At 48.2% G+C, this 27621-nt stretch overlaps 1 protein-coding gene across 2 annotated transcripts; it reads right to left on the reverse strand.

Annotated features, from left to right (window-relative positions):
- Positions 1-3409: 3409 nt before the first annotated feature.
- On the reverse strand, positions 3410-25659 carry LOC100426744 (chymotrypsin-like elastase family member 2A). 2 transcript variants are annotated; one of them, XM_077973561.1, is made up of 8 exons: positions 25504-25658; positions 25125-25213; positions 17842-17939; positions 16640-16768; positions 15984-16117; positions 13379-13524; positions 11995-12147; positions 3410-3516 (listed from the first exon to the last, which is right to left on the reverse strand). In XM_077973561.1, the coding sequence occupies exons 1-8, from the start codon at positions 25541-25543 to the stop codon at positions 3499-3501; spliced, it is 807 nt and encodes a 268-aa protein (XP_077829687.1). In that variant the 5' UTR covers positions 25544-25658; the 3' UTR covers positions 3410-3498. The 2 variants fall into 2 exon arrangements, with proteins under 2 accessions (XP_077829687.1, XP_028698765.2); XM_028842932.2 differs by lacking the exon at positions 3410-3516 and adding an exon at positions 7455-7561 and having other exon boundaries at positions 25504-25659.
- Between the last annotated feature and the right edge of the window lie 1962 nt (positions 25660-27621).

Genomic DNA, 27621 nt, shown 5'->3' on the forward strand with positions numbered 1-27621 from the left:
CCCCGTCTCTACTAAAAATACAAAAATTAGTCCGGTGTGGTCCTGCATGCCTGTATTCCCAGCTATTCAGGAGGCTGAGGAAGGAGAATCTCTTGAACCTTGGAGGTGGAGGTTGCAGTGAGCTGAGATCACACCACTGCACTCTAGTCTGGGCAACAGAACAAAACTCCATCTCGAGAAAAAAAACAAAACAAAACAAAACAAAACAAAACAAAACAAAACAGACCAGCCTGGACAACATAGTGAGACCACCTGTCCCTACAAAAATTTTTTTTAGAAAGTTAGCCAGGCGTGGTGGCACACATATGTGGCTCCAGCTACTCTGGAGGCTAGGCTGAGGCAGAGGGTCACTTGAGCCTGGGTGGCAATGGCTGCAGTAAGCTGCAATGGATCCACCACAGCCTGGGTGGCAGATGCATTTTATTGTCCTCTTCCAAGAGAACAGCAGTGTGCACTTCTCCAATAACGTCATCTTCCAAATGGGGTCAAGTCAGAAGCTTCTTCAAAAGGGAACAAACAAAGAAAGGCATGTAGACACCCAGCACCACATAGATGTTAGATGCACTTACATTCCTTATTGAATCTAAGCCTCAAAAAACCCTTCAAGAGCCTCTCTTATTTCACAGGGGGAAGCTGAGCTTCAGAGAGGTAAAGTGACTTGCCCAAGATCCTACAGCTTCTAAGCGGCAGAATGGGAATTGGAACTAGGTTGGTCTGATTCCAAAGCCCAGCACTTTGGGAGGCCGAGGCGGGAGAACACGAGGTCAGGAGTTCAAGACCAGCCTGGCCAATATGGTGAAACCCCGTCTCTAAGAAAATACATAGATAAGCTGGGCGTGGTGGCCGGAGGTGAGCATCCTGCCTCACCTCCTAGGAGTTCAACTTGTGTTGGGGGAAGCGTGGAGTGAGCAAGGTTTCCTGGTGGACCTTCTTGTTCTTCCTTAGACCTTCACTCTCCTCACCTTTTGGGAGAGCACAAAGCCAGGCAGGCCCGCTGCTGATGAGAAAGCTCCGCTCTGTGACCACAAACTCTAGTTTTTGCCCCAGTCAAAAAAGCAGAAAGGAAAGTGAACTTCAACTATTTTTTTTTTTTTTTTTGTGAGATGGAGTCTCTCTCTGTCAACCAGTGGCATGATCTGTGCTCACTGCAACCTCCAACTACCCGGTTCAAGCAATTCTCATGCATCAGCCTCCCGAGTAGCTGGGATGACAGCGGCATGGCACCATGCCCGGCTAATTTTTGTATTTTTAATAGAGATGGGGTTTTGCCATGTTGACCAGGCTTGTTTTGAACTCCTGATCTCAGGTGATCCGCCTGTGTCGGCCTCCCAAAGTGTTGGGATTACAGGCCTGAGTCATCGTGCTTGGGCAGATTTCAACTCTTAAGACTTGAGTTCAAGGCCGGGCGCGGAGGCTCAAGCCTGTAATCGCAGCACTTTGGGAGGCTGAGGCGGGCGGATCAGGAGGTCAGCAGATCGAGACCATCCTGGCTAACATGTTGAAACTTCATCTCTACTAAAAATACAAAAAAATTAGCTGGGCGTGGTGGCGGGCACATATCGTCCCAGCTACTTGAGAAGCTGAGGTAGGAGAATTGCATGAACCCAGGAGGCGGAGCTTGTAGTGAGCCAAGATCGCACCACTGCACTCCAGCGTGGGCGACAGAGCAAAACTCCATCTGAAAAAAAAAAAGAGAGACTTGAGTTCAAGTGTTTTTTTTTTTTTTTTTTTTTTTTTTCTTGAGACGGAGTCTTGCTCTGTCACGTAGGCTGGAGTATAGTGGTGCGATCTCGGCTCACCTGCAACCTGTGACTTCCGGGTTCAAGCGATTCTTCTGCCTCAGCTTCCCGAGTAGCTGGGACTGCAGGCACCGGCCACCACGCCCAGCTTATCCGTGTATTTTATTAGAGACGGGGTTTCACCATATTGGCCAGGCTGGTCTTGAATTCCTGACCTCGTGTTCACCCGCCTCAGCCTCCCAAAGTGTTGAGATTATAGGCGTGAGCCACTGTGCCCAGTCGAGTTCAAATCTTTGATCCATCACCACATTGGCCAGGCTGGTCTTGAACTGCTGACCTCGTGTTCACCGGCCTTGGCCTCTGAAAGTGCTGGGATTACAGGCGTGAGCCACCATGCCCAGCTGAGTTCAAGTCTTTGATCCATCAGTTTTGAGTGTGGTGGTCTGGGCAAGCCACTTATCTTCTGGGCCTTAGTTTCCTAGATAACCATCCAGGCCTGGATTGCAGGATAGTTGCATGGGTAAGAAAATGGGTGGGAAAGAATTCTGTAATCTCCCTAGGATCGTGCAAAGGTGAGGAAGATTGGGTGGGGGTGCGGGGGCAGAATCCCGTGGGACTGGATGTCAGAAGACGTGGGTTCCAGTCCCAACTCCATCCCGTACTCCCTGTAACAGTTTGGAATCATTTATGGTCTGCATCAGTCACTACAGCAAGCAACTATTTCTTAAGTCCCATATTTTATCTTAAAGGTTCATGTGAATTCATCATTCTGTTCTGTATCTTTGTTTGTTTTAATATAAAAATAAAGTTTGTCCTATATGAGAACACTGAACAAACACCTGCTGTGAATTTGCTGTGTGACCTTGGGTCAGTCCCACAGGCTTTCTGGCCTGGGGTGCCTAGCTACAAACAGGAAGAGGAACAAGTCATGCAAGCTCTCTGATTGGACCTGCCTCAGGTCATATGCCCATCCCTGAGCCAATCGTTGTGGTGGGGGAAGGGGATGCAATGTGTTGATTGGCCAGGCCTGGAGCACTGGCTCCAGCCTTGGTCGTGGCCATGAGGTTTCACCCAGAACCTCTGGATCCGGTGGGGCAGCGCCTGCACAGAAATCCAGCCTTCTCTGCTGGGAGGGGAGGAAAGAGAGGCAGAGGAGGCAGAGTGCAGGAAGCTGCTACAGCCCACTTCCCTCCCTGGAGCTTAGTGCTCCATTAATATGTTGTTTGACAATAATGTCATGTGTCAGGTTGTAAAGTGGGCTGGGTCCTTGAGGTCTCAGTGGGGCAGGGAGACGCAGATGCAAAATTCTTTTCCTTTTTTTTTTGAGACAGGGTCACACTGTCGCCCAGGCTAGAGTGCGATAATGCGATCTTGGCTCATTGCAGTCTCTACCTCCAGGGCTCAAGCGATCCTCCCACCTCAGCCTCCTAAGTAGCTGGGACTACAGGTGTGTACCACCTCGCCCATTTACTTTGTGTATTTTTAGTAGAGACGGTTATGCCATGTTATTCAGGCTGGTCTTGAATTCCTAGACTGGAGCTATCTGCCTGCCTTGGCCTCCCAAAGTGCTAAGTGCTGGGATTACAGGGCTGTGCCACTGTGCCCAGCCTACTCATGGTTTTTAGGGCCCTGGATGTTCGGATGGATTGCTAATAAATCTCTCATCAAGATGTGATTTGCATAGTTGTCACTTTATTATAATATTAATTTCCTTCTGGGACGTTTCCAAGTATGAAAGAGTCCCGGGGACTTCTTTTGGTTAGTTATTTGCAATCACCTGCAGGACACACAAGAAAATCGTCAGGTTCACCTAACCGCAGAGCTGTGCGTGGCAGTTTCCTGTCTCTGTCCTCCTGGGATAAGCTCCTCAAGTGAGTCACAGGCAGCCCACACTGCACTAGCTCCTGCCTGAGGAGTTCTGATGACGTTTTGAAAACAAAGATGCAATCACAGCTTTTCATTGACCTGTTAGGGTCTTCCTGTAAAGGGGGTCTTACCAGGAGTCCTGTGTGGGCTTCAGGGTTGGGGGCCTTTGAACCCCTAAAACTTGTATTCCAAATGTGTAGATGGCATATTTTTAGATTTCATTTGTTTCTCAAATCAAAACTGCTGTTTGCAAGGCAGTTATGCAATATGGTTGGTGCTGTAACTGTTTCCAGAGGCTGTTGATCAGTGTCTGTTAAACTTTTTTTTTTTTTTTTTTTTTTTGAGACAGTCTCACTGTGTTCCCCAGGCTGGAGTGCAGTGGGGCGATCTGGGCCCACTGCAACCTCTGCCACACAGGTTCAAGTGATTCTCATGGGTCAGCCTCCCGGGTAGCCGAGATTATAGTCATGCACTACCATGCGCATCTAAAGTTTTGCATTTTTAGTGGAGATGAGTTTTCACCATGTTGGCCAGGCTGGTCTCAAACTGCTGACCTCAAGTTATCTACCTGCCTCAGCTTCCCAAAGTGCTTGGATTACAGGCGTGAACCACCACACCTGGCCTGTTAAACATTTTGATACGCCAACTTCATGATCCAGTGCTGCAAATGGCAGAAGATCCAGCTGCTACAGCACAAATACTCAGACCAGTGTGCAAGAATTATGTTCAAGGATGTTCACTGCACAATGTAAGAGTGAAAAATAGGAAACATGAAAGCTTCATTCGTTATACTCAAACTATGGAATACTATTTAGCTGTTCCAAAGAATGACATGTACGTACTGACATATAAAATGTGATAAGGTGTTATGTGAAAAACAGCTGCAGAACAGTATGAAGACTCAGATCCTATTTTTGCTCAGAAGACAGTGTCTCTCTCTCTTTATATATATAGAGACATATGCACATAAAGTTGAGAAGATCACACACCAAGCTTTTAACAATGATTGGCAGGGTGCGGTGGCTCACGCTTGTAATCCCAGCACATTGGGAGGCCGAGATGGGCAGATCACCTGAGGTCAGGAGTTTGAGACCAGCCTGGCCAACACGTTGAAACCCCATCTCTACTAAAAATACAAAAATTACCTGGGCATGTTGGTGCATGCCTGTAATCCCAGCTAGTTAGGAGGCTGAGACAGGAGAATTGCTTGAACCTCGGAGGCAGAGGTTGCAGTGAGCTATCAATCCACTGTACTCCAGCCTGGGCAACAGAGCGAAACTCCGTTTGAAAGCAAAAACAAAAACAATGATTACCTCTGGAGAGTGGAATTGGAGATGTAAAACGAGGGGGGATATCTTGATGCATTTTACTTGATACACTCTTCTATTCTTTTAATATTTTTACACAGAGTATGTATTACCTTCTGGAAAAAGAATAAAAGCTAAGGATTGCTGAAGTTCATGTGTGACTGTCATTCAATGGACATTTGTTGAAAGGATGAAAGCGCCAGGCCACTTGTCTTCTCTGCCTCTCTGCTCTTTTGCTTGTACTTCCTGACCCTGGCTTGTCACCTGTCTGGGTTTATCCAGGCAGGTGCTCTCAGGCACCCCCAGGGCTCTAGTGGTTCGTGAATCCAGGCTGCACACTGTGTGTCCCTGGGTTGGGGCCACTGCAAGATTTCACGAGTCCCTCCGCTGCTGCCACGGGCAGCCCCCACCCAAGGACAGCTGGTTGCTTGACTCTCCCCCTTCTGAAACCCGTTACCAGGCATCTGTCCCTGTCTCGACTGCTCTCCCATGAACACCGGGACTCTGCCCAGCTGCCTCACGAGATGTGATGCCCCGTGGATCCCTGCTGCTATCTGGCCATGCTTTGGGATCTGGCCTGCTCTGTTGTGCTTGTGTCTGTGGCTGGGAACAGCTGTCGCTGGGGCAAAAAAATTGGGACAATTGCCCCTGCCCCTGCTTCAGGTTCCCTAGGTGCTCCCAGGACCAGCTGCATGGTGACTCCCACAGCAGCTGGGGCTGGAAAAGGGTCTTAGGATTTGGCTGGGTAAGGTCCCTAAGCAGCCTTTCGTCCAGTCAGTCTCAGGTCAGGCTCCTCTGACGTGTGGGTAGCGCCTCCAAAGGTGGACTCAGATGGGTTTTCCCCAATTTATAGATAAAAAAGCACCAATTAATGATTAATGGCTACTTCCTTTTTGATTTTCCATTTTTCTCCAACAAACGTTTCTGGAATCTCTGCCTGTGACCACCTGTTGGCAAAAAGATGCCAGCAGACAGACAAATGAACAAGGAGCTGGCAAGAATCAGTGGGAACACTTGGAAGCAGCCACCTGCTTATTTTGACAGTTTAGTTTCCTCCTGTGACCATGTGCTCATGGCTGCAGCTTCATATTTGGTTTTATAAGTGTCAGTTTAATGAACACTTCTCTGCAAATTAAAATTAGTGAAGTCAGATGCCAGCTTTCCCCTTCTTTGGGGGCTCTGCCACAAATACCATAACTCCCATTTGCTGTAGCGCCTAAATAGTGGAGGAGTCCTGGTCTAGTTCAAATCCCATTTTACAGAAGAGCAAACTGAGGTGGTCTTTCATTGGCACAGAGTGTCCGACTCTTCCCACCCAGCATTCAGTAACAGGCATGGTGGCTCCTCTGCCGTCTCCCGATACCCTTTTCTTTTTTTGTGGTTTTTCTTTGAGATGGAGTCTCGCTCTGTTGCCCAGGCTGGAGTGCAGTGGCGTGAACTCGGGTTACTGCAACCTCCACCTCCCAGGTTCAAGTGATTCCCCTGCCTCAGCCTCCTGAGTAGCTGGGATTAGAAGCATGTATCACCACACCCAGCTTAGTTGTATATTTTTAGTAGAGATGGGGTTTCCCCATGTTGGTCAGTCTGGTCTGAAACTCCTGACCTCTGGTGATCCACCCATATTCGCCTCCCAAACTGCTGGGATTACAGGTGTGAGCCACCAGCCACCCCTTTCTTGTGACAGGGTTTCCTGTTCTGGCTGCTTTCACCTACTGCTGCATGTATCCATGGCTGCTCCTTAATACTGATGCCAGTTGTTATTATCATTATTTTCGGAGACAGGGTCTTGCTATGTCAGACCCAGGCTTAAGTGCATTGGTGCGACCGTGGCTCAATATAGCATTGGCCTCCCAGGCCCAAGTGACCCTTCCACCCAAGCCTCCCAAGTAGCTGAGACTACAGGCACACACCACCATGCCTGAGTCATTAAACATTTTTTTTTTTTTTTGTAAAGAGAGAGTCTCCCTATGTTTCCCCGGCTGGTCTTGAACTACGGGAGGAGAGAGAGGCAGAGGAGGCAGAGTGCAGGAAGCCGCTACAGCCCACTTCCCTCCCTGGAGCTTAGTGCTCCATTTATATGTTGTTTGACAATAATGTCATGTGTCAGGTTCTAAAGTGGGCTGGGTCCTTGAGGTCTCAGTCAGGCAGGGAGATGCAGATGCAAAATTCTTTTTTTTTTTTTTTTTTTTTTAGAGACAGGGTCTCACTCTGTCGCCCATGCTAGAGTGCGATGACGAGATCTTGGCTCACTGCAGTCTCTACCTCCAGGGCTCAAGCGATCCTCCCACCTCAGCCTCCTGAGTAGCTGGGACTACAGGTGCGTACCACCTCGCCCATTTACTTTTTGTATTTTTAGTAGAGACTGGGTTATGCCATGTTACTCAGGCTGGTCTTGAATTCCTGGACTAGAGCGATCTGCCTGCCTTGGCCTCCCAAAGTGCTAAGTGCTGGGATTACAGGGTTGTGCCTCTGTGCCCAGCCTATTTCTGGTTTTTAGGGCCCTGGATGTTAGGATGGATTGCTAATAAATCTCTCATCAAGATGTGATTTGCATAGTTGTCATTTTATTATAATATTAATTTCCTTCTGGGACTTTTACAAATCTGAAACCGTCCCGGTGACTTCTTTTGGTTAATTATTTGCAATCACCTGCAGGACACACAAGAAAATCGTCAGGTTCACCTAACCGCAGAGCTGTGCGTGGCAGTTTCCTGTCTCTGTCCTCCTGGGATAAGCTCCTCAAGTGAGTCACAGGCAGCCCACACTGCACTAGCTCCTGCCTGAGGAGTTCTGATGACGTTTTGAAAACAAAGATGCAATCACAGCTTTTCATTGACCTGTTAGGGTCTTCCTGTAAAGGGGGTCTTACCAGGAGTCCTGTGTGGGCTTCAGGGTAGGGGGCCTTTGAACCCCTAAAACTTGTATTCCGAATGTGTAGATGGCATATTTTTAGATTTCATTTGTTTCTCAAATCAAAACTGCTGTTTGCAAGGCAGTTATGCAATGTGGTTGGTGCCATAACTGTTTCCAGAGGCTGTTGATCAGTGTCTGTTAAACGTTTTTTTTTTTTTTTTGAGAGAATCTCACTGTGTTCCCCAGGCTGGAGTGCAGTGGGGCGATCTGGGCTCACTGCAACCTCTGCCATGCAGGTTCAAGTGATTCTCCTACGTCAGCCTCCTGAGTAGCTGAGATTTTAGGCATGCACTACCCTGCCTGGCTAATTTTTTGCATTTTTAGTAGAGATGAGGTTTCACCATGTTGGCCAGGCTGCTCTCAAACTGCTGACCTCAAGTGATCCACCCGCCTCAGCTTCCCAAAGTGCTTGAATTACAGGCGTGAACCACCGCGCCCGGCCTATAAACATTTTGATATGCCAACTTCATGATCTAGTGCTTAAACAGCAGGAGATCCAGCTGCTACAGCACAAATACTCAGACCAGTGTGCAAGAATTATGTTCAAGGATGTTCACTGCATAATGTAAGAGTGAAAAATGGGAAATATGAAAGCTTCATTCATTATACTCATACTATGGAATGCTATTTAGTTGTTCCAAAGAATGACATGTATGTACTGACATGTAAAATGTGATAAGGTGTTAAATGAAAAACAGCTGCAGAACAGTATGAAGACTCAGATCCTAGTTTTTGCTTAGAAGACAGTGTCTATCTATGTAAATATATAGCTGTATATGCACATAAAGTTGAGACTACACACCAAGGTGTTAACAATGACAACTTGTCCAGGAGCAGTGGCTCATGCCTGTCATCCCAGCACTTTTGGAGGCCAAGGCGGGCTGATCATCTGAGGTCAGGAGTTTGAGACCAGCCTGGCCAACATGGTGAAACCCCATCTCTACTACAAATACAAAAATTAGTTGGGCGTGGTGGTGTGTGCCTGTAGTCCCAGCTACTCAGGAGGCTGAGGCAGAAGAATCGCTTGAACCCGGGAGGCAGAGGTTGCAGTGAGCCGAGATGAAGTCACTGCACTTTAGCCTGGTGACAGAGCGAGACTCTATCTCAAAAAACAAAACCAAAAACAACGATTACCTCTGGAGAGTGGAATTGGAGATGTAAAATGAGGGGGGACTTCTACTTTTTTACTTGATACACTCATATTCTTTTAATATTTTTACACAGAGTATGTATTAGCTTCTGGTAAAAGAATAAAAGCTAAGGATCGCTGAAGTTTCACGTGTGACTGTCATTCAATGGACATTTGTTGAAAGGATGAATGCCCCGGGCCACTTGTCTCTTCTCCTTCTCTGCTCTTATCTTTTGCTTGTACTTCCTGACCTTGGCTTGTCACCTGTATGGGTTTATCCAGGCAGGTGAACTCAGGCAACCCCAGGGCTCTAGTGGTTCGTGACTCCAGGCTGCACACACTGTATCCCTGGGTTGGGGCCACTGCGAGTTGTCATGAGCGCCTCCACCACTGCCAGGGGCAGCCCCCACCCAAGGACAGCTGGTTGCTTGAGCCTCTCCCTTCTGAAACCCATTACCGGGCATCTGTGCCTGCCCTGACTGCTCTCCCATGAACACAGGGAATCTGCCCAGTTGCCTCGCGAGGCACGCTGCCCTGTGGATCCCTGCTGCCATCTGGCCATGCTTTGGGATCTGGCTTGCTCTGTTGTGCTTGTGTCTGTGGCTGGGAACAGCTGACGCTGGGACAAAAAAATTGGGACAATTGCTCCTGCTTCAGGTTCCCAAGGTGCTGCCAGGACCAGCTGCATGGTGACTCCCATAGCAGCTGGGGCTGGAAAAGGGTCTTAGGATTTGGCTGGGAGAGGCCCCTAAGCAGCCTTTCGTCCAGTCAGTCTCAGGCCAGGCTCCTTTGACGTGTGGGTGGGGCCTCCAGAGGTGGACTCAGATGGGTTTTTCCCAATTTATAGATAAAAAAGCACCAATTAATGATTAATGGCTACTTCCTTTTTGATTTTCCATTTTTCTCCAAGAAACATTTTTGGAATCTCTGCCTGTGACCACTTGTTGGCAAAAAGATGCCAGCAGACAGACAAATGAACAAGGAGCTGGCAAGAATCAGTGGGAACACTTGGAAGCAGCCACCGGCTTATTTTGACAGTTTAGTTTCCTCCTATGACCACGTGCTCATGGCTGCAGCTTCATATTTGGTTTTATAAGTGTCAGTTTAATGAACACTTCTCTGCAAATTAAAGTTAGTGAAGTCAGATGCCAGCTTTCCCCTTCTTTGGGGGCTCTGCCACAAATACCATAACTCCCATTTGCTGTAGCGCATAAATAGTGGAGGAGTCCTTGTCTAGTTCAAGTCCCATTTTACAGAAGAGCAAACTGAGGTGGTCCTTCATCAGCACAGAGTGTCCGACTCTTCCCTCCCAGCATCCAGTAACAGGCATGGTGGCTCCTCTGCCCTCTGCTGGCACCCTTTTCTTTTTTTTTGTGGTTTTTCTTTTTTTGAGATGGAGTCTTGCTCTGTTGCCCAGGCTGGAGTGCAGTGGCACAAACTTGGGTTACTGCAACCTCCACCTCCCAGGTTCAAGTGATTCCCCTGCCTCAGCCTCCTGAGTAGCTGGGATTACAAGCATGTATCACCACACCCAGCTTATTTTTATATTTTTAGTAGAGATGGGGTTTCCCCATGTTGGCTAGGCTGGTCTTGAACTCCTGACCTCTGGTGATCTGCCCATCTTGGCCTCTCAAACTGCTGGGATTACAGGTGTGAGCCACCAGGCGCCCCTTTCTGGTGATGGGGTTTCCTGTTCTGGCTGCTTTCACCTACTGCTGCGTGTATCCATGGCTGCTCCTTAATATTTATGCCAATTATTATTATCCTTATTTTCGGAGACAGAGTCTTGCTATGTTGCCCAGGCTTAAGTGCATTGGTGCGACCTTGGCTCAATATAGCATTGGCCTCCTGGTCCCAAGTGACTCTTCCACCCAAGCCTCCCAAGTAGCTGAGACTACAGGCACGCACCACCATGCCTGAGTCATTTAAAAATTTTCTTTTGTAAAGACAGAGTCTCGCTATGTTGCCCAGGCTGGTCTTGAACTCCTGGGCTCAAGCAATCCTCCCTCTATGGCCTCCCAAAGTGCTGCGATTACAGGCATGAGCCATGGCACCTGGCCAATTATTTTTAATACATAAAGTTAATGCTTATTGTTATAAACAAATGTGTGTTCATTGTTAAAAACAAATTGAGTTATTGTGGAAGCTGAAAGGAGACAGCTCTGAGTTTACATTGATAAGACAGGGGGACCAACTCGGTTTTATTTGCCTGGGATGGTCCCAGAGTAAAACAGGAAGTCCTGTGTCCTGGAAAACCTCTCAGTCCTGTACAAACCGGGATGGTTGGTCACCCTACAGAATAGCTGGAAGACCCCTGAGGGGGACTAATTTCCAATAATTAATGCTATGGGGGTCTCAGAGTATCAGGTTTTGGGCTTTGCAGATAAATATACCCGTTTACAGCACTGGATGGTGGAGTCTGGGCCACACACAGATACGCAAAAATAAAATCACCATTTCTATGGAACTCACTCTTTTTTTTTTTTTTTACTTGGAGTTTCACTCTTCTTGTCTAGGTTGGAGTGCAATGGTGCAATCTCGGCTCACTGCAACCTCCATCTCCCAGGTTCAAGGGAGTCTCCTGCCCCAGCCTCCTGAGTAGGTAGGTTTACAGGAGTGCGCTACCACGCCTGGCTAATTTTTTTGTATTTATTTTAGTAGAGATGGGGTTTTGCCATGTTGGCCAGGCTGGTCTTGAACTTCTGACTTCACAATCTGCCCGCCTCGGCCTCCGAAAATGCTGGGATTACAGGCATGAGCCACCGCGTCCGGCGGAACTCACTCTTAATATGCCTGACGAGTGTCCAACGTCTTTGGACAAGGCCACCCTCTATGTTCCTTTTCACTCAGCTTTACCCACACAGAAATTTTGGGGTCCCATGGGGGACCCAGCAGTTGCCAAGGTCTGCAGCCTCCTCCAAGGGGTTCCCATCTAGCTCTGAAGAGGAAGGAGGGGCTCTCAGTCACCAGGTGGGCATGGCACTCCCTAGGCCAGGTGGGCAGGTAAGTGCCCTGGGGCTTAGGCTGGTCCCTTTCTTACCGACTTGATCCAGTCGATGTATTTGCAGACCCGCGTGAAGACAGACGGCTTTTGGTAGTAGTTGCAGCCGAGGCTAGACCCAAAGCTGACGATGCCATGCACCTCCCACCGGCCGTCAGCTGCTTGACAGTTCAGCGGCCCGCCGGAGTCTCCCTGAGGAAGGCCAGAGTTATAGAAGGGTAAAGGGAGAGGAAGGGGCTGCCCATTGGAACCATTGTTCTCAATGCATTTCTATTGTTCTGCTGTCGGTCACTGTCCTCTGAAGCCGGCTCTTGTGGTCATAGCCCAAGATGGTACCATAATTCCAACAAGAGCCAACACTTATTCTTCCTGTGTGGCCAGAGCTGAGCTAAGCATGTTCTATGCCTTATCTCATTAATCCCCACAAAATCCTACGAGGTAAATATTCACAGTCTCCCCAGGCCACTGGAGAGAAGAAACTGGAGTATTGAGAGCTTGGGACTTGCCCAAGGTTGCACAGGCAGTTTGTAAAGCAGCTGAGGCCACATCCCAGAGTTCAGGCTCTTCCCCACTGGCTCCGTCTTCCCGCGGGTGGGGTGGTATGTGTGGGCAGAGTGTTTAGGGCATAGTGTGATGTGAAGGGCATGTGGATCTCCTTCCTATTCCATCCCCACTTCACTGCTAAGTCCAACACAGAGCAGTTCGTGGTGGTTAAGACACTGTCTCCGGGAAGGCTTCCGTGGCAGCTACCTGAAGGGGATACGCTGGGCCGTTGATGAGCGTAATTCAACAGAAAACCCAGAAGTCATCCTAGAAAGGCCCTAAGCCAGGGAATACTTTCCTTTGGTTCCCTTCCAGCATAGAGGAAAGGATACGGAATGACAGTCACGAGAGACCTTGATGAGACCCAGGAAGGACTTCCCAGCAGTGAGAGGGGTGGACACTACAAGGAGAATCTCAAAACAAGAACAAACAAGATCTAAGATCAAGTTTTTGGTTTTTTTTTGAGTTTCACTCTGTCACCCAGACTGGATTACAGTGGTGTGACTTCAGTTCATTGCAACCTCTGCCTCATGGGTTCAAGTGATTCTCCTGCCTCAGCCTCCTGAGTAGCTGTGACTACAGGTGCCCGCCACCACGCCTGGCTAATTTTTGTATTTTTAGTAGTTTCACCATGTTGGCCAGGCTGGTCTCGAACTGCTGACCTCAAGTGTTCTGGCCGCCTTGGCCTCCCAAAGTGATAGGGTCCAGGCAAGAGCCACAGTGCCTGGACAAAGATTGGGTTCTGATATATCTGGAACATATTTCTAGAGAGTACTTCTGCCAGGAGGAGGGAGGATGGACCTATGGAGGGGTGGACTTCTATAGCCTTATCCCCAGCCACATTTTGTCACTGAGCGAGGCCCCTGATTTTGGTACTCACGTAGCAGCTGGAGGTCACGCCATCACCCCCAGCACAGATCATACAGGGTTTCACGATGCTGCCCCACCAGTCAGGGCTGGAGCAGGTGTCATAGTCCACAACCAACAACCGACCCTGCTGCAGGACATCAGAAGCAGGCCCGTTGGCTGAATGAGATCAGAAAGAAAGCATTAGGGATGCAAGGACTCCTGAGAAAAAGGAAGTGGTTGACCCCTACTGGGTTTCCCCTGTTACAGTCTTCCATCCATTGCAATATGCGAACAGCTATGTTTGTCTACACTGTGTCCTCACCGTTGATTGGTTCAGCAGTGAACACCTGACTCAAGCTAAGCCAGTGAGCTCCCTCCCCTGGGATCCTGAGATGGGGTCTAAGAGATTCCAGTTTCAGAGGATGTAAATCTGGGAAGCTTTTGGCAATGACTGACGTTTTGTTTTATGTGGAGAATGAAGTAGACTCACAAAGAAAAGAAATTACAAGGGAGGGTTTCCTGAGTTACTTACAGGCTTCCAGTCCCTGATTCTAGCCTGTTCCTGATGCCTGGCTATATCTCAGCCCTTGGATTGAAACTTTTAAATCCTTATAACAATCCCTTTTTATGGTGAGCTAACTCCATGGCTTTCTTCACTTATCTGAAATAGGAAAGTGAGCCTCCTGGCAGTTAGAGCCCCCTCCTTCGGAAAAATATGCTGGTGTGGTGACGAGAGGGCTTTCATAATGGCCCCCAATGACACAGCCACCATCACCTGCATTACTGTTACCACAGCTATGAGTGGCAAGGATGAGCTTAACATAATTCTTCACTATTGATTGAAGCCTAGGGAAGTTAAGTGTCCTCCAGGCGCAGCGGCTCACCCTCTAATCCCAGCACTTAGGGAGGCCAAGGTGGATGGATCCCTTGAGGTCAAGAGTTTGAGACCAGCCTGATCAACATGATGAAATCCTGTATCTACTAAAATATAAAAATTAGCCTGGTGTGGTGGCATCTGGCTATAATTCCAGCTACTTGGGAGGCTGAGGCAGGAGAATCGCTTGAGCTTGGGAGGCAGAGGTTGCAGTCAGCCGAGATTGCACCACTGCACTCCAGCCAGGTCAATAGAGCAAGACCCTGTCTCAAAAAATAAATAAATAAATAAATAAAAAAGAAGTTAAGGGTCTGGCTTAAGACCACTAATAAGTAATTAACACTTGTATAACATTTTGCAATGTAGGACGCATTTTCACCTTTCCCCTTTTTTGGTCTTCACCAACAGTGTTTCCATTTTACAGATGAGGAAACTGAGGTTCGGAAGTGACTTGCCCAAGGTTTCACCATGACCGGCAGAGCTGGGCCTAAATGCCAAGCATTTGGATGCCTCCCCACTCCCACTGTCTCAGATGAACTGCATCTGCCTCAGGGTTGTCTGGGGAAACAAACAGGCGGTTGTGCTTCTATCTTAATAAGCATGAAATGCCTCTTCCACCACTGCTCTCCGCAGGATTTCATGTGTACTTGTATTTACAGATAAGGCAGTCAAGAGGGCAATGGGGATTTATTCCATGGTACATATGTGAATGTACCCCTGGAAAAACATGTCATTATACTTATGTGTTTATGTCATTAGGGAGAAATGTCATAATGTCATTATCACTCATAATGTCATTATGGTCATAAGGTCATTATTCTTCCCTTCCTAGAATCTTCCAAACCTCTGGTGATTTCACAAGTGAAGGGTGGGAACTCTGTTCCTCTTGGTGGCTACAGTCATTGGATCTCTAACCCCTGGAGTCTATGTCAAAGGAGACCCGCCCTCAGCCAGGTTCTGAGCAGCAAGACCGAATGGCACAGGCGACAGCTTTTGCTATGGGGCACGGAGGGTCCGATGAGGGCTCCAGGGGCCTCAGGTCACAGAGGAAAATGCTGTTCTGAACTCTATGGGCCACACAGAAGATGTCACATGGTCTCTGTAACTTTCTTTCCATCATAGGGACAGTGACAACAACTAACACACAGCACCTCCCACATGCCAGGCTTCCTATAGATTATCTCCTTGAATCCTCTTGCCAACTCTGTGATGTAGCTGCTATTATTATGCCCTCCCCTTTTTTTGAGACACAGTCTTGCTCTGTCCCCCAGGCTGGAATGCAGTAGCGAAATCTTGGCTCACTGCAATCTCCACCTCCCGGGTTCAAGCGATTCTCTTGCCTCAGCCTCCTGAGTACCTGGGACTACAGGTGCACACCACCACACCCTGCTATTTTTAAAATATTTTTAGTACAGACCTGGTTTCTCCATGTCGGTCAGGCTGGTCTCCTGACCTCAAGTGATCCGCCCGTCAGGCCTCCCAAAGTGCTGGGATTACAGGCGTGAGCCATGGAGCCCAGCCAATTATTTGCATTTTACATATGATAAAAGTGCTACATGGAGAGACCTAGTAATGTGCCCAGGGTGTCACAGTCATGAAGTGGGAGAGCTGACATTTGAACCCAGGCAGGCATCAGCCTATGCCATCCCGTCTCTCCCAGGCAGCCACACACCCTGGGATGACAGGTGAGAGGCTCTGGCCAGGCAGGGGTGACATCACCTCCCTTCCCTCCCAGGCCTGGGGGCTCCTGGCTCCCACTTACTCTGCAGATTTCCCCAGCCTGTGACGTAGCAGGGGTTGTTGGGTAGAGTGGCGCAGGGAGGAGGGAGGCAGGCCAGCTGGATCTTGTCCGTGAGGGAGACAGGGTCAGCCAGTTTGACCAGGGCAATGTCGTACCTGGGTCAGTGCAGAGGCAGAGCATGAGGACAGGGTTGACTTTTCCTGCGCTGTGGGGCTTTGGAGGGCTCTGAGACCTTGTCATCATTCCCTGTACGTTACCCCAGCTTGCTCTGAGTGGCAGGGTCCCAGGGCATGTTTGAAAATGCAGAGGGTCTTGTTGAAAGGAGCAAGGCAGGAGAGATTGTGTCCTACTCCAGGGACAGTCACAGGATCGACAGCACTGTCTCTGTGTCCCCAGGACTTGGCATGAAGTAGATACACGCTCAGCGGACAGGGTCCCTGCAGGCTTGACTGGCAGCAAACCTGGTCACTCTGGCAGTCTTTGCTTCTCCCTCCCCAGGTCACATCCCCACCCCAGACATCTTTGGAGCTCGTTCCACATCTAAGAGGCCAGAACTCCTTCTCCCTGTCTATAGAAGAAGCAGAGGGCATGTGGTGGAGTTGAGACCCTTTCCTCTGTGAGACCCCCATCTGTTCCCTGACAACCTCACCCCCAAGTGCACCCAGATAGAAACGAACCCATTGGAGACATCGCTGGAGTTCCATTTCTCATGCACCACAATCTTAGAGACACTGACGGCCAGTGAGCCGGACTCCGCAACGTAGAGGTTGTGCCGTCCCAGCGCCACGCCGTAGGTCCTGGAGTCGCTGGGAGAAAGGGGGTCCAGGGAGAGGGTCACCTCCAGAGGCCTGGCTTTGGATAATATTGGGATAGACCCAAGTAACTGGCTGCTGCGTGAGCCACTAGGTGGGGCTTGGGCTTGGGGATCTTTCCTTCTCTGGGACAATCAGTTAGTTATAATAGAGCCTAAAGTATATAACATAAGAACTAGGATCATATAATAATTGTCAGTATACTAACTTTAAACTATAATATAAAATCAATGTTGTAATAACACAGACTCTGTAGGATTATAGAGGGAATGAGATGAACACAGAGAAAACAGGAGTCATTTGCTCTCAAAGATATTTTTTCCCACCTTTCATTTTCAGATGGGGAAACCGAGGCCCAGAGAGGAGTAACCTGGCCCAGAGTGCCAACCGTTAGTGAGAAACCAGAACCAGAAGCCAGGACTCCTGACTGTAAGTCTCTATTAGTTTCCCCATCACCTCCTAGAGCTTATTATAAATTAGATGGGAGAAGGGATTACTCCTGGAAGGGAGTGACAACGACCCAGGAGAAGCTCTGGTGAGTTCCAGCTGTGATGAGCAGATGTCACAGAAAACGAAGAGGAAAAGTGAACAATGTTGCAGAACCTCATGGGCCTTTATAATTAGTCTATAATTGAGAATTAGCTTTCACTGGGCACTTACTAAGTGCCAGGCCCTTTAGTAAATCAACTCATTGAATTCACACTAAATTCTGTTACTCCATTGTTTTCTGCAGGTGATGGTATTGAAGCTTTGAGAAGTCAAGTTGTTCAAGGGAACCCAATTCCAGATCCAGAGGCCACATGTAGTTTCCCCAAGAGGGCAGAGATTAGGCCTTCCCTTTCTCCTCATCCTCCCTCAGTACCTGGCACAGGACATCCCATCTATGCCATGTACTGACATTGATGGGCCAACACACTGAACCATTGATTGACTACAGCTTGTGTCTCAGCCAGGCTAGTGGTTATTTGCAAGGCTGCTTTATGTAGTGTGATTCAGGTCTTAAGCCCCCAGCTCAGAAATGAGCACCGGCTGGTGAGCAGGCCAAGTGCCCAGGGAATGGCAGTTACCTGATGCAGTGGGCAGCAGTCAGGACCCAGTTGTTGGCTATCAGGGTCCCTCCGCAGATGTGGTACCAATTGCCATTGGAGATGTATAGCAGGGAGACCTGTGGAGAAACACAGGCGCTCTGTGGCTGTGGCTGAAAAAGCAGGGCCTCCCTGCACTCCAGTTTTCCAAGAACACGGCTGAGACTAGGGTAAGGGGGAGTGAGGCACTCACCTCAGGTGCACAACTTAAGGGGGCCCCCAAAACCTCACACGTCATTATAAAAAACATGTTAATGCAATCTATATTAAAACGAATCAGGCTAGGCATGGTGGCTCATGCCTGTAATCCCAACACTTTGGGAGGCCAAGGAAGGAGGATCACTTGAGCCCAGGAGTTTGAGACCAGCCTGGGCAACATGGTGAAACCCCATCTGATAAGGTTTGACTGTGTCCCTACCCAAATCTCATCTTGAATTGTAGCATAATCCCCACGTGTCGTGGGAGGGACCTGGTGGGAGGTAATTGAATCGTGAGTGTGGTTACCCTCATGCTGTTTTCATGATAGTGAGTTCTCACACGATCTGATGGTTTTATACGGGGCTTTCCCCGACTTTTGCTCGGCATTTCTCCCTGCTGCCGCTGTGTGAACAAGGATGTGTTTCCTTCCCCTTCTGCCGTGATTGTAAGTTTTTTGAGGCCTCCCCAGCCATGCTGAGCTGGGAGTCAATTAAACCTCTTTCCTTTATAAATTACCCAGTCTCAGGTATGTCTTTCTTAGCAGTGTGAGGAAGGCCTAATACACTGTAGCTACAAAAAAAAGCCCAAAATTAGCCGCTGGGTGCGGTGGTGCATGCCTGTAGTCCCAGCTACTCAGAAGGCTGAGGTGGGAGTATTGCTTGAGCCCAGGAGTTTGTGAAGCAGTCTGGGCACCATAGCGAGAACTTGACTCTACCCAAAAATTTTTAAAATAAAATAAAAATTAACTGGGAGTGGTGGTGCACACCTGTAGTCTCAGCTACTCAGGAGGCTGAGGTGAGAGGATTGTTTGATCTCAGAAAGTCTAGGTTGCAGGGAGCTGTAATTGCTCTGTGCTCAGCCTGGGTGACATAGCAAGGGCCTGTATCTGCTCTGCCTCCCCAACAAAAAGCAACAACAAAATTAACGCAAAAAATCTGGGATAGAAAAATAAAAAACATATAGACTATTAAAAAATAAGTATTCTGCCTGGAGTGCTGCCTTATGCCTGTGATTCTAACACTTTGGGAGGTAGAGGTTGGTGAATTGACCTGAGGTCAGGAGTTTGAGAACAGCCTGGCCAATATGGTGAAATCCTGCCTGTCTTTACGAAAAATACAAATATTATCCAGATGTGATGGCACGTGTCTAATCCCAGCTACTCAGGAGGCTGAGGCAGGAGAATCACTTGAACCCGGGAGGCAGAGGTTGCAGTGAGTCGAGATCGTGCTATTGCACTGCAGCCTGGGTGAAAAGAGTGAGACTTCATGTCAAAAACAAAAACAAAAAACCCTGTTCTGAACATCTTTCTGCAACTGGATTGGTTGGGATCTTCCCCTCCTTGGGAGCTCTTTCCTTAGCTCCCTCCGGTTTAGTATGTCGAAAACAAAACTCCTGACTTATCCCAAACGTGGTCTTTCCCCTGGGTCCTCTGTCACAGTCAATGGCAACTCCACTGCTGCTCTGGCTGCAAACCTTGGTGTCATCCTTGGCTCCTGTCTTTCCCTGTTATCCCTCATTCAAGTCCCTCAGCAAATCCCATCAGCTCTAGCTTGGGAATATGTGGAGTGGTTGCTACCCCTCGGTCACTACCTCAACTGCATGTCCCAGTCATCCTCTCTTCTCAATGATCACTCTAGTCTCCCATCTCTTCTCCCCGCCCCTGCCCACATTTTCTCAACACAGTAGCGTGAATGATTCTTTCTGAATGGAAGTCAGATGACTTCTCTTCTCTGCTCAGGCCCTCCAGTGGCTCCCCCTTTACAGCTTATAAAACCTGAATCTGTCTGATGACCTACTAGGCCCTCTGTGGCCTCTCTGACTCCATAGGCTCCCACTCTCCTCTCCTCCAGCCACCCTGACTTCCATGCAGTTCTGCAAATACACCAAACCCATTTCTGCCTCAGGGCCTTTGCACTGGCTCTTCCTCCTGCCTGGAATCTTCTTGCAAATATCGGTGTAGCTCTTTCCTTTACTTCCTGTTGGTCTTGCTTAATGTTACCTTCTCCATGAGGTATTCTATGACCATGCTGTCCCCAAGAGTGTGCACACACACTTACATGCACGCTCGTGTACATACTCACACACAGACACACTTGCCTCCTTCCTCTTGCTCTGCGTTACTCTTCCTCATAGCATCTTGCATTTTCTGGCATGTTATGAGTTTACTCATTCAGTTGTTTATTGTCTCACTCCTCTACTTTATTTTATTTTTATTTTTTTGAGATGGAGTCTTGCTTTGTCATTCAGTTTGGAGTGCAGGGGCACCATCTCAGCTCACTGCAACCTCTGTCTCCTGGATTCAAGTGATCTGTTTAAGCCACCAGAGTAGCTGTGATTACAGGTGCCTGCCACCACACCTGGCGAATTTCCTTGCATTTTTAGTAGAAACGAGTTTCGCCATGTTAGCTAGGCTGATCTGGAACTCCTGACCTGAGGTGATCCGCCCACCTCAGCCTCCAAAAGTACTGGGATTACAGGTGTTTAAGGCACTGTTCTAGCCACGCCTCCACTTTAATAAAGGCTTCATGAATTTTTCCCCCCACTGCTATGTGCCAGGTGCCTAGAACAGTGCCTGGTACATACTGGGTCTTTAACAAATGCTGACTGATTGAACAAGTGAGTGAATAAGCAAATGAATAGAATGAAAGAGATCACCAGGGGCGGGTGATCTTGTCTCCTGCTTGTCTAGTTTCCCCCTGAAGACCAAATCCACTCATGGGAACATGAGACTGCATAAGTGGACCTTACTCCCCTGCCCCCCGGCTCCTCATGTTTTTTTAAATACATTTTTTCAGGTTAGAAAATGGTTTCTAGGCAGGGCACAGTGGGTCGCGCCTGTAATCCCAGCTACTCAGGGGGCTGAGGCAGGAGAATCACTTGAACCCGGGAGGCGGAGGTTGCAGTGAGCCGAGATGGCACCACCGCACTCCAGTCTGGGCGACGGAGTGAGGGTCTGTCTCAAAAAAAAAAAAAAAAAAATTAAAAAAAAAGGTTTCTGTTTAGATTGACAGTTTAGCAGGTGTGGGGTACAACTTTTAAGTGGTGGAGGCTGGGCGCCATGGCTCACACCTGTAATCCCAGCATTTTGGGAGGCCGAGGTGGGTGGGTCACTTGAGGCCAGGCGTTTGACACCAACCTGGCCAACATGATGAGACCCTCATCTGTACTAAAAATACAAAAATTAGCTGGGTGTGGTGGTGTATGCCTGTAATCCCAGCTCCTTGGGAGGCTGAGGGAGGAGAATCGCTTGAACTCAGGAGGCGGAGGTTGCAGTGAGCTGGGATGGCGCCACTGTACTCCAGCCTGGGTGACAGAGTGAGACCCTGGCTTTAAAAAAAAAAAAAAAAGAACTTTAAGGTGGTGACATCTGACACTGTTTTAGTCTCTAATGAAGCGTTCCATGCCCTTCCTGTTCCTTCATTCCTCCTCCCCTGTCTTTCAATTCCCTGCCACGGCCAAGCAGAGGGGAGGGAGGTGACAGTAGGGCATGGACTGCTCTGATCGGGCTTCCTGTAACTGTGGGGAACGATGACCTGTTTGTTGGCAGATGCCAGATGCCTGCTTTTCTCTGAATGTTCTTGTTTTTAATTAGCCATTTGTCATTTCTCGTTTGTGTGACGTTAAGAGGTCTTAGATGAATTGGCTTTAAAAAAGACGTTTAAAATTAGAGAAAGTGAAAAAAGATACTTCAAAGAATGTACCCCCCCAATTAAAAAATGTGTTGAAACCATCCGACAGATGTGAAATTTAGTCCATGTAGTAGGTATTGTTTGTGGCCAGCAAAGTGTAGCTAAAAGAACCATGCACTGAACCAAATTTGAATCCTCATTCCCCCCAGGCTAACTCAGTGCCTTTGGGCAATTCTGTAACCTTTCCAAGTCCCAGTTACCTTCTCTGGAAATGCGGAACATAAGCCACTGTGCAGGGCTTTCAGGGTGATTAATACTGTAATTACAATAGCTGGTGGGTGGGATGACTCACACCTGTAATCCCAGCACTTTGGGAGGTTCAGGCAGGTGGGTCGAGAGTTTGAGATCAGCCTGTCCAACATGATGAAACCCTGTCTCTACTAAAAATACAAAAAATTAGCCGGGCGTGGTGGCGTGCACCTGTAATCTTAGGTATTCGGGAGGCTGAGGCAAGAGAATTAATTGAACCCAGGAAGTGGAGGTTGCAGTTAGCTGAGATTGTGCCACTGCATTCCAGCCTAGGTGACAGAATTAGACTCTATCTCCCGCAGAAAAAATAAAATTGCATTAAATTATTATTCAATTTGGTCAGTGAGGTTTTTTTTTTTCTTTTTTTTGTGACGGCTAGCTATGTTGCCCATACTGGTCTCAAACTCTTGGGTTCCAGCAATCCTCCTGCCTCATCCTCTTGAATAGCTGGGATTGAAAGTGTGTGCCACTGCACCCAGCTGGTTGCTAAGTTTTGTGCTACCCCCTTACATTTTGCCCCGGAGTGAATGTCTTACTTGCCTCATCGGGGTCCCCACCCAGCTAGCTCTGCCTATTATCTCAGTAAAACAATTTCCCCAGGGAAACAGAAGCCGAAAGCGTAGGGACTCTTCACAGACTAACATTCACTGGTTCTCAAGGCAGGAACACCTTTGTGCAAGAGGGTGAGGAAGTATTTTTGTAGGCAGCAATGATTTGTTCTCAGCACAAATGCGCCCGGTGCTGTGGGGTCCTATAGCAGAAGGACTGTGGCCCTTCTTCCAAATTCTCAGGCAAAAAATACTATGGGACTGTGAGAAAAGCAAAAGAACTGGCAAAAGTACACAAAGCCAGGTATATAAATTGTGAGTCTGGGTTGAGTGGCTCATGCCTGTAATCCCAGCACTTTGGGAGGCTGAGGCAGGAGGATCACTTGAGCCCAGGAGTTCAAGACCAGCCTGGGCAACATAGTGAGACCCCATCTCTAAAAAAAAAATTAACCGGGTGTGGTGGCATGCATCTGTGGTCTCAGCTGGTAGGGAGGCTGAGGTGGGAGGCTAGGAGTTTGAGGCCACAGTGAGCCATGTTTCGCCACCCACTGTACTCCAGCCAGGGTGACAGAATGTGACACTGTCTCAAAAAAACTTTACTGTGGCTGAGCACAGTGGTGGGTTCCTGTAATCCCAGCACTGTGGGAGGCTGAGGTAGTGGATGGCTGGAGCCTAGGAGTTGGAGGCTGCAGTGAGCTATGATCGTGCCACTGCACTCCAGCCTGGGTGACAGAGCAAGTGTCTGTCTGAAAAAAAGAAAAAAAATGTGAAATATCTGCCATCATTCTATCATTGACAGTTTTTTTTTTTTTTTTGATGGAGTCTCACTCTATCACCCAGGCTGGAGTGCAGAGGTGTGATCTTGGCTCACCGCCACCTCCGCCTCCAGGGTTCAAGTGATTCTTGTGTTTCAGCCTCCCAGATAGCTGGGACTATAGGTGCCCGCCATCATGCCTGGCTAATATTTGTATTTTTAGTAGAGTCAGAGATTTAGCATGTTGGCCAGGCTGGTCTCAAACTCCTGACCTCAGGTGATCCACCTGCTTCGGCCTGCCAAAGTGCTGGGATTACAGGTATGAGCCACCGTGCCTGGCCTATCATTGACAGTCTCTTAATCAATGAGTAGATGAATGACGCTGGCCTCTGTAGACACAGTGACTGCTGCATGGGTCACTCTGAATGCTCAAGGCTAGTGGGCTGCTAATTGCTCCTCCTACTTAAGTTGGAAACTCATCCTGATTCAGCTGGGTTTGCTCCTAAAGTAGTTTATATCAATGATGCTTACAATAGTGAAATTTGATTAAACATGTAACGAATGAAATACGGGTTCAGAAAGAGAGTCGTTATTTATATGGAAACAAAGTTAAATGCTTGGAAGAGACTGAATCACCATGATTCTTAAAAAATTGCTCCTGAATTAGTGTCTGTGAGAAAATGGAAAGATTAGGGGGAAAAGTCGTAAAAGTCGGGATGGGCTCATAACTCAGATTGCTTTGTGAACGTCTCAAAGTCACTGCTCTGCGTTAAAGAAATGAACTTGTAGATGAGATATTATAGGGCATGGTTTATATGAAAAAGACAGTTAAGAACTTAAAAAATTGTTAACATAGTGTGAGATAAAATGTTTACAACATATATGTATGATTTAAAATAATTTCTTTATAACCAACTTTTCAATTACTCAGTCCCAGTGACATCAGATAAATGAGATTTTACTATATTTGTTTGTGTCAGTGTAAACTTTACACAGTTCTGTTAAAATTCCCACCATTAACATGTCTTAGTAATTTGTGCCTGTGCCCCACTCGGCAGTTTAGTCTTGATATCACTATGATTATATGAACTTAAGAAAACATTTTTTCATTGGTAACATTGATTTTCCTGTAGTTAAAGATGAATCTGCACAAATAGCACTGATTGGTTCCTTAAAGCAAGGAATATTTGCATAGGTAGTCTTGAATGGTTCCTAGACTAATGGTACATTTGTAAACAAGACTCTGATTGGTTAATAGAGTAAGACTATATTTGCTGCCTATGGGCAGTGGGGAGGGGACAGCTCCTTATTGCAGCTGGAGGAGGCACCTCTCCCTCCTCTCCCACAGTTGACCAAGGCCACATAAATGTATCTTTTTTTTTTTTTTTTTTTGAGACAGAGTCTTGCTTTGTTGTCCAGGCTGGAGTGCGGTGGTGCAATTTCAGCTCACTGCCACCTCTGCCTCCTGAGTTCAAGCGATTCTCCTGCCTCAGCCTCCCGAGTTGCTGGGATTACAAGTGTGTGCCGCCACGCCTGGCTAACTGTGTATTACTAGTAGAGGCGGGTTTCACCATGTTGGCCAGGCTGGTCCCAAACTTGTGACCACAGGTGATCTGCCCACCATGGCCTCCCAGAGTGCTGGGATAACGGGCATGAGCCACTGCGCCCAGCCGGAAATGTATCTTATTGGTGAAGTTGCCTGTGCTGCTCTCTGAGTCCCATCAGTCCTCACTTTGCCAGCACAGTAGATCCCATGGTGGAAGGGCAAAGGGGGGATGTAAAGGGAGTGGGGCAGGGACAGGGGGAAGTACAGTGTGGTCGACTTACCTGCCAGGGCCAGCTGTTGGGCGTCGCTTCTTCACCTCCAACCACCCTAGTCACAGAAGGCGGGTAAGTGGGGACCCCACAACTGAGGGCTATGAAAAGAGAAAGGGTCTTGAGTCCAGGAAGCAGTGACCCACACAATGTACTCTACACTTGCTGCATTCTGAACCCCTAAATAGAAAACCCTTGTTCTAGAAGGATCCCAAGAGGTTATAGAATCCTGCTCTTTGCTCCAGTTCTTTGAAACTCCATTCCAGTTTTCTTATGATTATAGGTCTGAATGCAGTGGGGATGGGTGGGGGCGAGAGGGGAGGACAGGAAGATCCCATTCCCAGCCACACCAGGGGATGGGAAACCAGTGGCTCTGGGTGACAGGGTTTACCTCCAGCCACCAAAGCAGACAGCAGCAGGGTCGTAATCATGGTGTGTCCGTGGGAGTTCTGTCAGCGTGGCCCTGGAGAAGGCCCTGGTTTTATGAGGAACTTATCAGTGAGAGATACACTGGGAGCACGCAAGATGGGGATTTTCTCAAAGCCCAGTGGAAAAAAGAGCTTGCGTCCAAATATTTTTTTCCCATTTGCCCGTAGCTGTCACCCTAAAAATACTTTGGAAAAGATGCCAAAGGTAGATATTGGAATATGGGTTCCATCTGTTTTGAAGAGATTGTGTTGTGTGTTAGGGAAGGAAGAAAAATACTAATTGTTAGTCCTTGGAGTTGTGTTTTCTTTTTTTTTTTTTTTTCCTCCCTGGGTAAGACTGAGGAGAGGAGTTGTTTTTTTTTTTTTTTTTCCTTTCTGAGATGGAGTCATGCTCTGTCACCCAGGCTGGAGTGCAGTGCCGTGATCTCAGCTCACTGCAACCTCTGCCTCCTGGGTTCAAGCAATTCCCCTGCCTCAGTCTCCCTAGCAGCTGGGATGACAGGTGTGTGCCACCATTCCTGGCTAATTTTTGTATTTTTAGTAGAGACATGGGTCTCATCATGTTGGCCAGACTGGTCACCCACTCCTGGCCTCAAGTGATCTGCTTGCCTCAGCCTCCCAAAGTGCTGGGATTCCAGGCTGAGCCACCGCGCCTGGCCAGGAGTTGTGTTTTCAATGTAAAGATGAAGGTGGCATGCTGAACCCACAGCGTTCTAAGGCGTATTTCTCAGTGGGGCTGGTTCAGCCACCAGGAATCTTTTGACAACATCTGGAGACATCGTTGGGTGTCATGGCTGGGGTTGATGTTATTGGCATCCAGCGGGCGACAGCAGAGATGCTGCTAAACATCTGAGAACGCACTGGGCAACAGGACGTGCCCTGCCCTGGATGTCAATGGTGCTGAGGCTGAGAAAGCCTGTTCTAGGCCACGCCAGGGCTTGCAGTGTGACCTTGGCTGGGTCATGTAAGTCTCTAGACCCATTTGTGAAACAGGGAGAGGAACCTGTGCCCAGCATGTTTCACAACATTAGGGTAAGGATTTGTGTAATGTGGGGAAGGTGCACACGTAGCAGAAGGCAAGGCCGACATGCACAGTTAGGATCTGGCTGCTCTAATGATGGGGGAAGCAGAACACTGGCAGAGGTGGGCTTCATCGGGTGGATCAAAATGCACTTTATGGCCAGGCACAGTGGTTCACTCCTATAATCCCAGAACTTTGGGAGGCTGATGCGGGCAGACCACCTGAAGCCAGGAGTTCAAGACCAGCCTGGCCAACATGGTGAAACCCCGTCTCTACCAAAAATACAAAAATTAGTCCGGTGTGGTGCTGCGTGCCTGTAGTACTAGCTACTCAGGAGGCTGAGGCAGGAGAATCTCTTGAACCTTGGAGGTGGAGTTTGCAGTGACCTGAGATCGCCCCACTGCACTCTAGTCTGGGTAACAGAGCAAAACTCCATCTCGAGAAAAAAAAAAAAAAGACCAACCTGGACAACATAGTGAGACCACCTGTCACTACAAAATTTTTTTTAAAAAGCTAGCCAGGTGCGGTGGCACACATATGTGGCTCCAGCTACTCTTGGAGGCTAGGCTGAGGGAGAGGGTCACTTGAGCCTGGGTGGCAATGGCTGCAGTAAGCTGCAATCGATGCACCACATCCTGGGTGGCAGATACATTTTATTGTCCTCTTCCAAGAGAACAGCAGTGTGCACTTCGCCAATAATGTCATTTTCCAAATGGGGTCAAAGCAGAAGCTTCTCCAAAAGGGGAACAAACAAAGGCAGGGTGACACTCACCCAGCACCACACAGATGTCAGATGCACTCACATTCCTTATTGAATCTAAGCCACAAAAAACTCTGCAAGAGCCTCTCTTGTTTCACAGGAGGAAGCTGAGCTTCAGAGAGGTGAAGTGAGTTGCCCAAGATCCTACAGCTTCTAAGCGGCAGAATGAGAACTGGAACTAGGTTGGTCTGATTCCAAAGCCCAGCATTTTGGGAGGCCGAGGCGGGCGAACACGAGGTCAGGAGTTCAAGACCAGCCTGGCCAATATGGTGAAACCCCGTCTCTAATAAAATACACAGA

Source organism: Macaca mulatta, chromosome 1 (genome assembly GCF_049350105.2).
Source record: "Macaca mulatta isolate MMU2019108-1 chromosome 1, T2T-MMU8v2.0, whole genome shotgun sequence".
NCBI lineage: Eukaryota > Metazoa > Chordata > Mammalia > Primates > Cercopithecidae > Macaca > Macaca mulatta.